At 35.0% G+C, this 12,762-nt stretch overlaps 2 protein-coding genes across 3 annotated transcripts in view; one reads left to right on the top strand and one right to left on the bottom strand.

Moving 5' to 3' along the window:
• The window catches only part of LOC132283321 (actin-related protein 4), a 28,693-nt gene extending 24,285 nt beyond the window's left edge, over positions 1-4,408 (top strand). For both annotated transcript variants that reach the window (XM_059785259.1, XM_059785260.1), the window contains exons 17-20: positions 1,714-1,776; positions 2,644-2,708; positions 3,688-3,756; positions 3,940-4,408. In XM_059785259.1, the coding sequence (XP_059641242.1) occupies positions 1,714-1,776; positions 2,644-2,708; positions 3,688-3,756; positions 3,940-3,985 (243 nt within the window). In that variant the 3' untranslated portion in view covers positions 3,986-4,408. The remainder of the gene's footprint in view (positions 1-1,713; positions 1,777-2,643; positions 2,709-3,687; positions 3,757-3,939) is intronic.
• Positions 4,409-6,008: 1,600 nt separating this feature from the next.
• LOC132283813 (ATP-dependent Clp protease adapter protein CLPS1, chloroplastic) lies at positions 6,009-11,602 on the bottom strand. The gene is made up of 3 exons (XM_059785840.1): positions 11,365-11,602; positions 10,039-10,186; positions 6,009-6,497 (listed from the first exon to the last, which is right to left on the bottom strand). The coding sequence occupies exons 1-3, from the start codon at positions 11,528-11,530 to the stop codon at positions 6,236-6,238; spliced, it is 576 nt and encodes a 191-aa protein (XP_059641823.1). The 5' UTR covers positions 11,531-11,602; the 3' UTR covers positions 6,009-6,235.
• Positions 11,603-12,762: the final 1,160 nt, after the last annotated feature.

Here is a 12,762-nt window from a genome sequence, read left to right as displayed (position 1 = left end):
GATGAGAATAGATGGGGCTTCTCCTAGTCTTGTAGATTTAAGTTGAAATCCTATTAGGGTTGGTGTCTAGTTAACATGGTTCACCCTTTCCAAGGAAAGGGATTTGGAGAATTCGGGATCCTTCCAAGGGGCTTTCTATGTGCTTTTGGTGGAACACTGGAAGAATCTAACTATCGATAACATAGGAGAATTAAAATAATTGTCAATTTGTGCTGTATGTGGAATGAGGCGGGGAAGTTTGTGGATCACCTTCATAATTATCCTTTTGTGGCTAGAGATGTTTGGTTGTTGGTCTTGGCCCCATCTAGAGTTACATAGGTGCTCCTTTGTTAAGTGATGGACTTAAATGCATAATTAGAGAGGGAGCAGACTCAATGGTTGGAAGGGGAGTGCTCAGAGTGTTGTTCCTCTTTGCTTGATTTGGTGCATTTGGTGAAGGAATGGGTGATCTTCCAATGGTTGGCCTACTCGTGGGTTGAAAAGTTATTTCTTGAATTATATAGTTGAGTGAAGGTAAGGGTGAACCCCACCCCCCCTCTCCAGGAAAAATTAACTCGTTTCTAACAATCTGATTTTGTAAAGAACGAAGATGTTTTGTTCATTACACAGCTTCCTTCTTAGTGTAATTTCTTGTATAGTGAGTACTCCGTGGCTCGTCATTGTTAAGCTAAACTCGGACTCAGCTTGGCTTGAGCTTGTTAGTATATAAAATCACACATGTATATATATACATTTGGCATTGTATAATATACCCATAATTTATTTTTTATACGGTTTTTTTATACATATTCAAATATATAAATATGTACACATGTAGAAAAAACTTGCTCACATTCTGATTTCTTTGTCGATATATATCTCCGACGACCCCTGATTTCTCAACCACCATCGTCGCCAGCTTTCTGGCAACATTGGGCACCTGTGGGTCTTCTTCTTCATAGTTGTGGCAAAGATGAAAGTGCAAGAATGAGGAAGAGGCGAGAGGTATACAATAGATATGAGAGAAACTCCACAAGCTGATCTGAAGTGAGAGAGAGAGAGAGAGAGAGAGATTTGACAGAATGATGGAGATGGCAGCTAGGGTGTGAGTGACGGATGTGATATCTCTTGTTGGTAGGGTTTGTTTAGAACCATTGGATTTTATTTTAATCTAACGGTTCATAGTTGATAGTGGCTAAACTTTTAAATGCAAGAATTTGAAGTATACAATCTTGTTTATAAGCCTAACGAATTGAGCTCAGCATTGTTCAAGCTCAGCTCGTTTACTAAACGAGTCTGAAAAATGAGCTCAAGCTCAACTCATTTACTTAATGAATGAGCATGAGCTGAGCTTTTAACGAGCCAAGAACAGCTCAGTTCATTTGCAGTCCTATGGATAATTTTAGTTGCAGATGAAAATGTTATTACAATAATGCCCTGAACATAGTATCTAAAATGCAAAAATATGTAATTCAAGAAGGCATGTTGAGTACAGGACTTAATGCCTGAAAAGAATGAAAAAAACAAAAACAAAATGGAGGTCTAACCATATTGTTATGTGAATGAATTATTGGTAATTAATACATACGGATGCGGGAAATTAATTAGCATGAGCATTATGTGCTTATTTTTTCTATGTATTTATTTTTTTTTATCTAAATGATCAACTCTCTCTGGTTATCAATCATTTGACCATGTTGATTTTGATTCGATTCATGTTTCTCTTTTGTACAGCTTGCGGGTGGCACAGCATCAATGCAACAGTTAAAAGAACGCCTTGAGAAAGATTTGCTAGAGGTATTGTTTCTAACTTAAGCATAACTTAGATCCTATTTTAGTAGATGTAGTTGGTGCTTGCTTTGTTTTACTTTATTTCATTGATTAAAAGGCTGGTGTCATCTAGTTGATGTCTCATTTGTAATTTGCCGAAGTAACTAAGATTTATATTCATATAGATGGAGAGACTAAATATACTGTTGCTTATAGAATTAATGCAGATGGTAAGCGGGGAAAGGCTTAAGGTGTATTATGTAATCAACATAAACTTATAAAAATTAAGGGAAAGTTCCACAAAACAATCATATAAAACCATCTTGCAATGGTAGATGGGTAGATGTGAAACAACATTAAAGGAAATGCTATGAGAAGGAAAGACAAAAATTAATGTGGTTGCAGCAATAGAAAGGAAATACAAGTTAGCTTGCAGTTTTACATAAAATCTGGTCTACACAGTGGAATAGTGAAATAGGATTTAAGTAGCTGATTTCATATAATTGATAAGGCTTTATTGAGTTGAGTTGTAGTTTTCTTGTGGTATTTGATGTGTATATCCGGGATGTCAGGTATTATGATTAATTTCATAGAACTCCTCCATAACTATTGGGGGGAGTGCGAATGGGATTAAAAGGAGATATCCTTAAAAAATGGAAATTTTGTGATTTACATCTAGATTCCTTGGATGATATTCGGAGCATCTTTTTTCCATTAAAATACTTGTTACTTTTATCTGTGTTATCAGGATATTACTACTAGTAATGTGTGGTATTACTGGTTGTAAACATGATTGACAAAGGGTCTCTACAATTAACTATTTTTGGTTCCTCAGTTTTTCAAGTGATTAGTGACTGGTTTTGATCCTGTGTTTATTTGATCTTCATTTTCTAGGAGTCTCCTCAAGCAGCTAGAGTTAAAGTATTGGCAAGTGGAAATGCAACAGAGAGGAGATTCAGGTTGAATATGTCTTGCTTAGCCCACTATCTCTCTGTCATATTCATGCACACATGCAGCGTTGTATGAGTTGAGATCTGCAAAATGTCAAATTTGTTCTTTTTGGTTTTTTACCGTTTCAGTTTTTTCTCGCTTATATATATATATATATATATATATATATATATATATATATATATATATATATGAATGTTCAAGAATAATGGTTTTCACTGCACTTAGGGGGCTGGATATTTGTCTTTTTAGATTCGTCTGAATTCACCATGGTGTTTTTACACTTTGGATGAAAGAATACTACAATTTTAAAGTGTCTATTTTCACTGCACATCGTCACTGCATTTGATTTTCACTTATTGTCTATTTTCATATAAACTGGCCTTACCAATAGAGATAATTTGACCTGAATATATAATAATTTTTCTCTTAACCGTGCAAGATCTGATCCTTAGTAATACAAATTTTATAAATATTAGATTGTATACAAGAAATATATATATATATATACTTGTGTTCGTATACTAGATCCACTTTAACACCATGAAAGAGACGACTCATCCTTTGGTGGATCTTATTCTGTTGACTTGTATCAAGCTCTGAGACCTTTTTAAATGTTTTGGTGGATAATTATTCTGATCAAGACAATCTGTATATGGATCACCAACTGCAACATGGGAGAGCAATATTACATTCCAGTCTATCCCTTATGGTAAATCAATTTAGGCAGGCAATCAGCAAATCAATCATTATTATACTTCAAAATTATTGCTACCATTTATGGCCCGGCACTTCCAGTAAAAAACAACAGTTTTGTAAATAACAAAACTTATACTCCTACTTTCTGGTTTAGTTATGCCTTTTGACATACTTTTAGTTGATCTTTCTGGCATTTATGTTTTTTACTTCTTTACAAAATCTTTGTTAATAGAATGGTTTAGTAATCTCTCCTCACTTCATGCTGGTGATTTATGAATATTTGTACAGTGTTTGGATTGGAGGGAGCATATTGGCATCTCTCGGTTCCTTTCAGCAAATGTGGTTTTCCAAGTCTGAGTGAGTGAATCTTCATGCCCTAGTTCTCTAATTGTGCTATTGAGGTTATTTATATGGTTGTACTAAATATTTTTTTATATTATGGTTTCCTCAGTACCCTATGTTTAGGAAATTGCACTGAAGCAATATATTTTATGAGTTTGTTTCTCACAATTGCTTCATTCAATTATGTGCAAATGACAGGTACGAAGAGCATGGGGCTTCTTACATACAAAGAAAATGCCCTTGATATGCCAGTTTCCGTACCATGCAGGCAATAGAAGGAATTGGCTCTTGTCTAACAAACTGCTAACGAAATGCCCCTAATATCAAATTCTATGGTAACGAAGTTCAAGATTGGACATTCGGTCTTGTAGGAGTTTCAGATCATGTATGGGTGTCTGCGATGTTCATATGGATAAAATATATGCTGTACAATTATTTTCTTATTTTATCGTGCCCTTGTGTTATTCCTAGCCAACTCTTGGTGCTATGGAGTAGGTCAGTGCCCTTCTATTTATTTTGTATGAACCCCTTAGCTTAGTGTTAAATGCTCATTATTACTTCACCAAATGACTACCGAGAGTAAATTGCCAAGAAATTGAACTTGCTGTTACTGACTGAAGTATTTTCGTGAATTTATCCGGACTTGAATGTAATTGTCCATTATGCCTTTTATTTGCTTCAAGTAACAGGAAAAGGATTAACGCAAGTTTAAGAATATCAGAACAGTTGCATGTTATTTTCTACAGAAACGGAAAAATGTTCATGTACGAGGATCCCCGCTATGTAATTGTCCATGGCTGAATGGTTAAAGCGCCCAACAGGCCGCACGAGCTAACCGTGAGAGGGTGCGTTCTCATAGACATGCCCAAAATTTTCTGCACTGTCAAAACTGTTGTTTTTGGTGAGTGAACGATAATTCATTTAAATAGTATCCCATGGATGGTGCAACCAAATTTAAACTGTTTACAAATGAAATTACCAGCTTGTCACCAAAACTTTTGGTGGCATTGTAATGAAGCTATTTAAGAATGACGCATGTGTGTTATAAGTTCTAATATTATTATTATTTATTAAAATAGGGCTGTCTTGCCAGTTGCCAGTAATACTTTTAGATAAGCTTTTTAATAACAAAACAAACCTAGCAAGAAAATCACTTTCTAGAACTATCCGGAATTGATATAAAATAAAGGGACAAGCGTCTTTAAAGTATATTTCACGTAGCATTTTTATCCCTTTTTTGAAAAAGTGTGCAAAAAATATCCTTAATTTTTTTACATTGTGTAAAAATACCCCTCAATAAGAAATCTGACATAAATTAGTTTTGCCCTTTTACTCTTCTGAAAATATTCAAGGAGTATATATACTATTAATCTGTATAGGGGGTGTTATGTGCACATTACCTTTTATATATATATATATATATATATTTGAAACTTTTTTTCTCTATATATATTTCTGAACTTTTTTTTTTCGAAACTTTGAGAATTTGTATAACAAGTATTTTATTTTTTTAAGATTTCAGTTTACTCTTATCTATTAATTTTTTTTTATTTTTTTTGGTACCAGCACTGTTAAAAATAAATAAATATCCCAATATCAGTGTGCACTGATTTCCGGAGTTTGTAGCATATTTGTTTTCTTTAGTTTGCACTTTATTTTTGTTTTTTATTTTCTATTTTCTATTTTTATCTCTACTTTTCTTTTATACTTTTATTTTTATTTTTATATTTACTTGCCTATTGTTCGTGTCCTCCAATAGTGTCTTTTTCGGTCATTTTACAAAATTATTTATTTATATATATATTTTAAAATGGTTTATTAAAGGTAATTTAATCAACTTAGGGTTTAAATTTGTCAGAGGGATTTATTTGCACCAAATTAAAATTTTTTAGAGGTATTTTTTGCACGTGAATGGTGTTCTCCAATAGTTTCATTTTCGGTCATTTTATAAAATTATTTATTTTTATATATCTTATTTATAAAATGATTCCGTAAAGATAATTTAGTCAACTTAAGATTTAAATTTATCAGAAGGACCTATTTGCACCAAATTAAAACTATAGGAGTATTTTTTAGAGTGATATGCTTTGTAAGCATGCTGTTTTTCGCATTTGACCCTAAAATATACTCAATTTGGACCAAGCAACAAGTTAAAACTGGTCCATTTTGCTCGCCTCGTCAGATCCAACCCCAATAAGTCACAGAACTACAAAATCTATTTTTAAACCGTTTTATCTTCCTCTTAGTATAAATATCGTGCTTAATAGTTTGAGAAATCCAAAGATTTCCATAATACCACCAACCGGGTTCAGGTAGGATTAAACACAAACAATCCACACGTGAGTTACTGTACAAAGGGGTAACCCACATTGGAGTAACTGACGGGTCGTTATCATCTATTTACTTATCTTAATTCAACAAGAGATTTATGCAAATGTTTTCTGATTTATGTACACATAACCAGATTCTTCTAGTAGTAATAGGCTATCCGTGTTTAACAACCTCCACTTGCAGGCTCAATCGAGCTAAGAAGACCATTTCCTCTCAGCTGCATGCAATGCTCTTCTGCATCTGCTTGATCACAGATAATCACCACTGAAAGACCATTGTAATGTGCCTCCTGCATGATATTAACCGCATTATCAACTGTCATCCCTGGTATGACTTTCATCAGCACTTGAACAACGTACTCCCTCTTATTGTAGTTGTCATTATGCAGCATTACACGATAAGGTGGGGCCATTTTCCTTGATTTCCTGAAAATCAAGACAATGAAATTTGCTTTCTATAAAATTCTGTTTCTTGGGTAATAAAATGAGACAAAGAAGCCAAAACAGTTTTTCATGTACCAAATGGTAAATCTACAAATAAACCACCACAATTTCCAATAATCAGCAATAAATCAACAAATGAACAGCCTCAGTTTTCAAGAAACAACAAAGATATTTCATGAGATAGGTCCACCTCCTTTGTAATCAAATTTTCTACTCCATATCACCCAATCAATGTCTACCGAATCACAATATGCTTAAGAAATCAATCCAATCAAACATATATCGAAGGGGTGATTTCTTGCAATTAACAATATGGTGTGCATCCTGGTCAGGCTGGCTTAAGAAACAATCAAGGGGGAGAAAATAATGCCAACTGTGGATGATAGAACCCTCGTGTCGAAACCCTCACTAGAAATGCTATCTAATGGGAGTTAAGATACAAGTGATGCAGGCTTAATGTGAACTTGATGCAATCCCATGAAATGTGAGGGACTCATTCACTGAAGCATCATATATTTCATGTCAATAGTGGGTAACAAATTTTTTTGAATTTTTTTGATTTTACAGAGTAGGTAACATTGGCAAAGCAGTATTAGCTATTGCAAAATTGGAGTTAAGATGCAAAGTGATGCAGGCTTAATGTGAACTTGATGCAATCCCATGCAATGTGTGCAACCCATTCACTGAAACATTATATATTTAATGTCACTAGTAGGTAACATTGGCAAAGCAGTATTACCTGTTGCAAAATCGTAACATCATTTGACAACATATATCTGTACATTTAGCAACTTTATTGGAGCCAAAATTATTGGCAACTCTAAATCTCTATGCAGGCACGGATCTGTGAAGGGCTCAGTGGGGGCATCCGCCACCACTGAAATTTTTTATTATTGCATTTTACACTCCTAAATTTATACTTTTTTGCATTTATACCCATAAAATTTTAAAATTGCCCCCACTGAAATTATGAACAATCTCCTCTGTATAAATTTGCCCCCTCATATGAATTTCTAGATCCGTCCGTCCCTGTCTCTATGCCCCCCCCATAAGATCCACAATTTCAGTACCTCTACTCTTTTCTGTTCAATCCTCCTGATTGTGTGGAAAATCCAACCCCCACCCCGTCTTCTCCTCTCTCTTAGAATCTATATGAAGTTCTCTGAATATCAATTCCTCCCACCCTTCTCCCACTCTTTCAACATCTCTCCTCAGTATTAAAAAAAAAATAATAAAAAAATGAAGAAGAAGACACATGCATCTCACTTGTCCTCTTCCTCAACCTTTCTCTAGGGCTGCAAATGAACCAAGCTTTTCATGAACACCTCGGGCTTGGCTCGTTAAGAACTCGGCTCCAGCTTGGTTCATTAATAAATGAGCCAAACTTGAGCTCATATTCAAGACCCATTAAATAAACAAGATGAGTTTGAACAATGTCAAGCTCGGGTCGCATAAGCTCGTGAATAAGCTCGAATAATGTATGATTTAAGGTCCATTAAGTTTCATTTCTAAGCTATTGACCACAAAAGTTTTATTTCCAAGCCCATCATGATTCTCTCACTGTCTCAGAAATAAACCCTTAGCCCAAGCCCAAAGCTTTAGAAATAATCCCCTCTTTCATTGTAAACCCAGAAGCCCAAGCCAAATATTTCCATGTAAAACCTAATAGTACAACTTTATCTCTTAACTAGCCGCCCCGGCCTAGCACCACCACCTCAGCGACGCTCTTTATTCTTTGCCACAAACAACAGTCTTCAGCTGGCAACCTCGCTCAACGGCAGCCACAAGGGTCAACAAACTACACAACTTCAAATCCTAGATTCTCTCTCTCTCTATATATATATACATATTTCTTATCTTTCTCTATATTTCTCATTTGGTATTACATTTTCCATTATTCCTCTTGTATCAGCATCAATGGTTGAATTGTGACTGCCATTAGAATCGCTTGAGACAGTGTCCATCAATGGTGGGGATCATCAATGGACAGAGGAGATTTTGCACAGTGAAATGAGCTTGAACTGAACTGAACCGGAGCTTATCAGAAAACTATAGCACCATGCTCGAGCTTGACTAGTCCAAGCTCGCCTGAACTCGCTGAGCTCGAGCATCCCAAAACTAAACTTGGCTTGGCTCGCCTTGCTTCCAACCCTACCTTTCTCTTTAATGAAACTGTCAAGCGCTCTTACAATTCTCTCCTTGGCACATGGCATGAGTTTAAGGTGCTATTGTATACGGAGGCTCTAGACTAATATATAGATTAAATGGGGGAAAGGCCACATCCCAACTTTATTATTAGACTCAAAGAGTTAGTGAGGCTTGAAATCTGCAATTGCCCAAACTCAAAACTTGTACTTCATCAATTTAACATAAAAACAAGTAATAAATTCCTAATATAGAACGTAACAAACTATCAACGGAATTATACGAGGGCCGCAGGAGAGCTTAATTAATAGAGTTCAGAATTTCAAAATATGGGATGATGGGATTTTGGGTTCTTCTATACTGGGTGTTAGTTAGATGAACCAATACCAGAAAATAAAATATTCATATTTCAGGATACTTCTAGCCGTGTCCGACACATGTTGGACGCGTGTCCGGGTCATGTCCGTGTGACCAATACCATCACCAATCATGACATCCCTAGGAGAAGTGTCAATGCTTCCTAGGCTACAACAATATTGTTGCAAAGGCATTAATGTTAGTTGAGAAGAGCTTGAACGGACTATAACAATATCATTATGAGGGTATCATGTTAGTGGACAAAAGCTTAAATGGATCAGTCTCAGTAGAGATGGTGGATTTTAGCCAAAGTTAGGGGTCATGTGCACCTTCAAAGGTTTCCTTTTTCCCCCTTTATTTTTTGTGTTGTGGCAGCTAAAGGTAAATGTCAATTGACAGTCGGCCACTCAATTAACAAGGAATGGGTAATCCCTCATAGGTCTCTCATGTTTAAAATATCATCTTCTCCTCCAATTGTAAAGGAAATGTGTGCCCTTATTCAGCATGTTTGGAGTAGTGCAACTGATGCCCAGACCTCGTTAAACTTCCCTTCAAGAGGGTGAATCAAGCCCCCAACTGCCTTGTAAGGCCTTAAACGACGACATTGAGAACAAGTTTAACATAATTAGGAATCACTTATGCAATTATGGGCAAGGGTCTTACAGTATTACTGAGAATATTTTTACTAGCTTGATGTGGTATATATGAAAAGAGCATAATAAACAAAAAGGTCCCTTCCCTTGAAGAGCTTTCTGTTTTCTTACTCTAATATCGCCTCTTTTGAATTTCTTGGATTGTTGTTATTTGAGTTGGGCTTAGTAAGGGTGTTGTTTATTGAGCTTTGCTCATATTCTTTATTTTATTTGTTTGATTAAACCAAAGAAGCAAAATGAAAAGAATAATAAAGAAAATAGAAATAGAAAGATTAAAATGGAATTCCAGATAAAGAACTTCTTTTCAGTAGAAAAGGTCATATATGTAACACAATAGCAAAAATGCTTAAAGACTTTGCTATCCATACCTCAAGTCAAACTCGGATTCACGTCCAGGTGTTGTTTTCTCTATGACTGGCCTATCCAACACCCCGCCACCTTTCCCTGGTCCTGTGGCTGATAGTGTCATAAAAATGCTCCGGTTTGTGCATTGTTTATGAAGAGAATATTTATCCCCTGTGGTATCACTACCAAATATGAGCATCACAATACTTGATCTAAGAAGCAAATTCCGTTGAAGCTTAGCCACATAATTATTGGTTAAGAACAAAATAACAAATGGATAGTTAAGAAAAATATAAAAAGCCCATCATTTCGTTGTACAATATGGAGGAATTTTATAAGCGTGAGAAGCCTGAATTTTGGAGTAGAATAATGGGTTGTTAACACCTTCCCCTCCTATAAATTAGTCATTAAATCCTAACATCAAGTAACAATGATCAAGTAGGCTTAGTTTCCGATGACGTGCCATATTGATCCTCTAAGAAAACACCATAAAACAAAGAAGTCCAATAACTTAGAAGTAATGTTGTGTTTGGGAGCACTGAGTCAGTGACTTGGATTTGGAATTTGATGAAATTTAGTTCAAGGTTTAAACTAAAATTCCTGCAATTCCAAATCTTAGCTGCTGATTCAGTCTCCCAAATATAGCTTAATGCTATGTTTGGCGGCACCGAATCGGCGTTTTGGATTTGGGATTGGAGAAAATTTAGTAAAAATTTTGAATTAAACTTCCTCCAATTCCAAATCCAAGGCACCGATTCGGTGCTCCCAAACATAACATAAATGTATTTATGGCCAATTCCATGTAACTTATTCTGAACTTCAATTGAACTTGTGATTTGGTTTCAGCAAATCCAAACTGAGGGGACAACTTTTTTGCCAATTTTATTTTCAAAAAGTGTCAGTAAAGCAATCACACCTTAATTTTTTTTTTCCCCCCTTGAAAAGGGCATCCTTACCCTTTCAGGTGAGATTAATCCCCCGAATATGCATGTTGTTAGTTCCCGAAAATCCAATGAGGGCTAGCCCTATCACATCTTAAAATATCATCTCCTTACTCATTTACTTATCCTTGAATTACATTTAGTGCACTCTTTTAACAATAGAAATCACAATCAATTTCCAACTTCAAGTCCAAACATAGCAGACAGGGTACACATACAAAATTTCAAATGCCAGTTGTTCTATAATCAAATTTTAGTGAATATTTAACCATCAAATATGATATACAACCGCAAAAAAGCATTAAAAAAAAAAAAAAAATCATCTCCACACACAAGATTTAATCCACAGAAAATAAAATTATGACAGCACAAATAGAATGAGAGAGATAGAGTGTAGAGAGAAAGTACCTGGTTTAGGGTGGAAGACGTGATTAGGGGAAAGAGCGACTCGACCGCAAATTGCAGTCTCCATGGCCCGCCGAGTTCTCTCTCTCCTGTTTCTCTCTCTTCCCAACACAACCACACGAAATGAAAAATGTGTGTATATTGGGGCTAAAAGAACAATACACAACATGCACAGGTGGCTCCTACTTGATCGAGTGTTGTGGTTTTTCTCTCTCCTCTCGACAAAATCAAATGAAATCCATAGAAAATCACGAGTGGATAGTTTTCATTTTGGAGAGTGTTTAATCTGTTCGTCACATAACACAAAGCCCGATCTCATGTATTGCGGGGGTTACGGGATGGTCCACCAACTTGAAATCTGGACCGCTTATCATTGACAGTTTTTTTTAGTACGGTTATGATCAAGGCGTTGTAAATGTGAGCTCAAGTTTCGGTAAATAGAATACTCCGTAGTTCATGACTCTCTCTGTCAATTAAATAAATAAAGAACACGGATGGTTCTTGATTCATCTTAGTTGTGTTTTCTTTATTTCGAATCAATGTGTATAATTTTATTTTTATTTTTTTCACAATTTCAACAAATGAAAGTTTACTAAGACTTTTTGTCAATAAAAAATAAAATAGTCTCTCTCATGTCCCAAATTCGAACACTTCCATTACAATTATAACTCTAGATTGAAATTATTATTAAGATATGGGGTCGTCGACAACATTCTCGAATTATAGCCTGGGGTGGGTCCCGTAGAGGCCTTCCAAGATGAGTTCCCGTGTCAACAAAAAAAAATAATAAAAAATAAAATAATCTCTCTCATTTTTTAAACGTTTATCTTAGCTGCTATAAAAACCACTCAATATTTAAATTATTATTTTTAATTAAAAAATAAAACTTGACCGGTTTGGTTTAAGTTTGAGTAACATTGATCTTCTCATAAAATTTCACTTATACGTTGAATATAATTTGCTATATCGGTTGATTTGTAACCCTTTTTCAAGAGTCAGATATATTACACATTTATATGAATAAGTGGGTTCGTCCAAATCCATTATTATAGGTGAACCTATTTTTGTATAATAGTCTTAATAGCTCATTTAACACATTGGGTCAAAGTTAATATTGACAATAATTTTTTTTTTTTTAACAAAAATTATTAAATTAGTAGATGCAATGGTTAAAACTCATTCTTCAAGATTTACCAAGCCACTAATTTTATTTTATTTTCTTGGAAGAATGTATCCGTCTAGATCTATTCAAATAAAGAGTGATTTAAAAACGGAACATCAAGATGCACGGGCAGGAAGGCACTAATTTTCTAACTGTGGAACAAATAAAGCAAATGTAATTATTCTATTAAAAAATTACAGTTATCCCCTTATCCAATAGATTTTGTTTTTATAGCACTA

Source organism: Cornus florida, unplaced genomic scaffold (assembly GCF_030987335.1).
Source record: "Cornus florida cultivar Cherokee Brave unplaced genomic scaffold, ASM3098733v1 CherokeeBrave_3.0.0_Hap2_Chr11, whole genome shotgun sequence".
NCBI lineage: Eukaryota > Viridiplantae > Streptophyta > Magnoliopsida > Cornales > Cornaceae > Cornus > Cornus florida.
The sequence above is the reverse complement of the archived record's forward strand: the minus strand, read 5'-3'. Positions and strand labels throughout refer to the sequence as shown.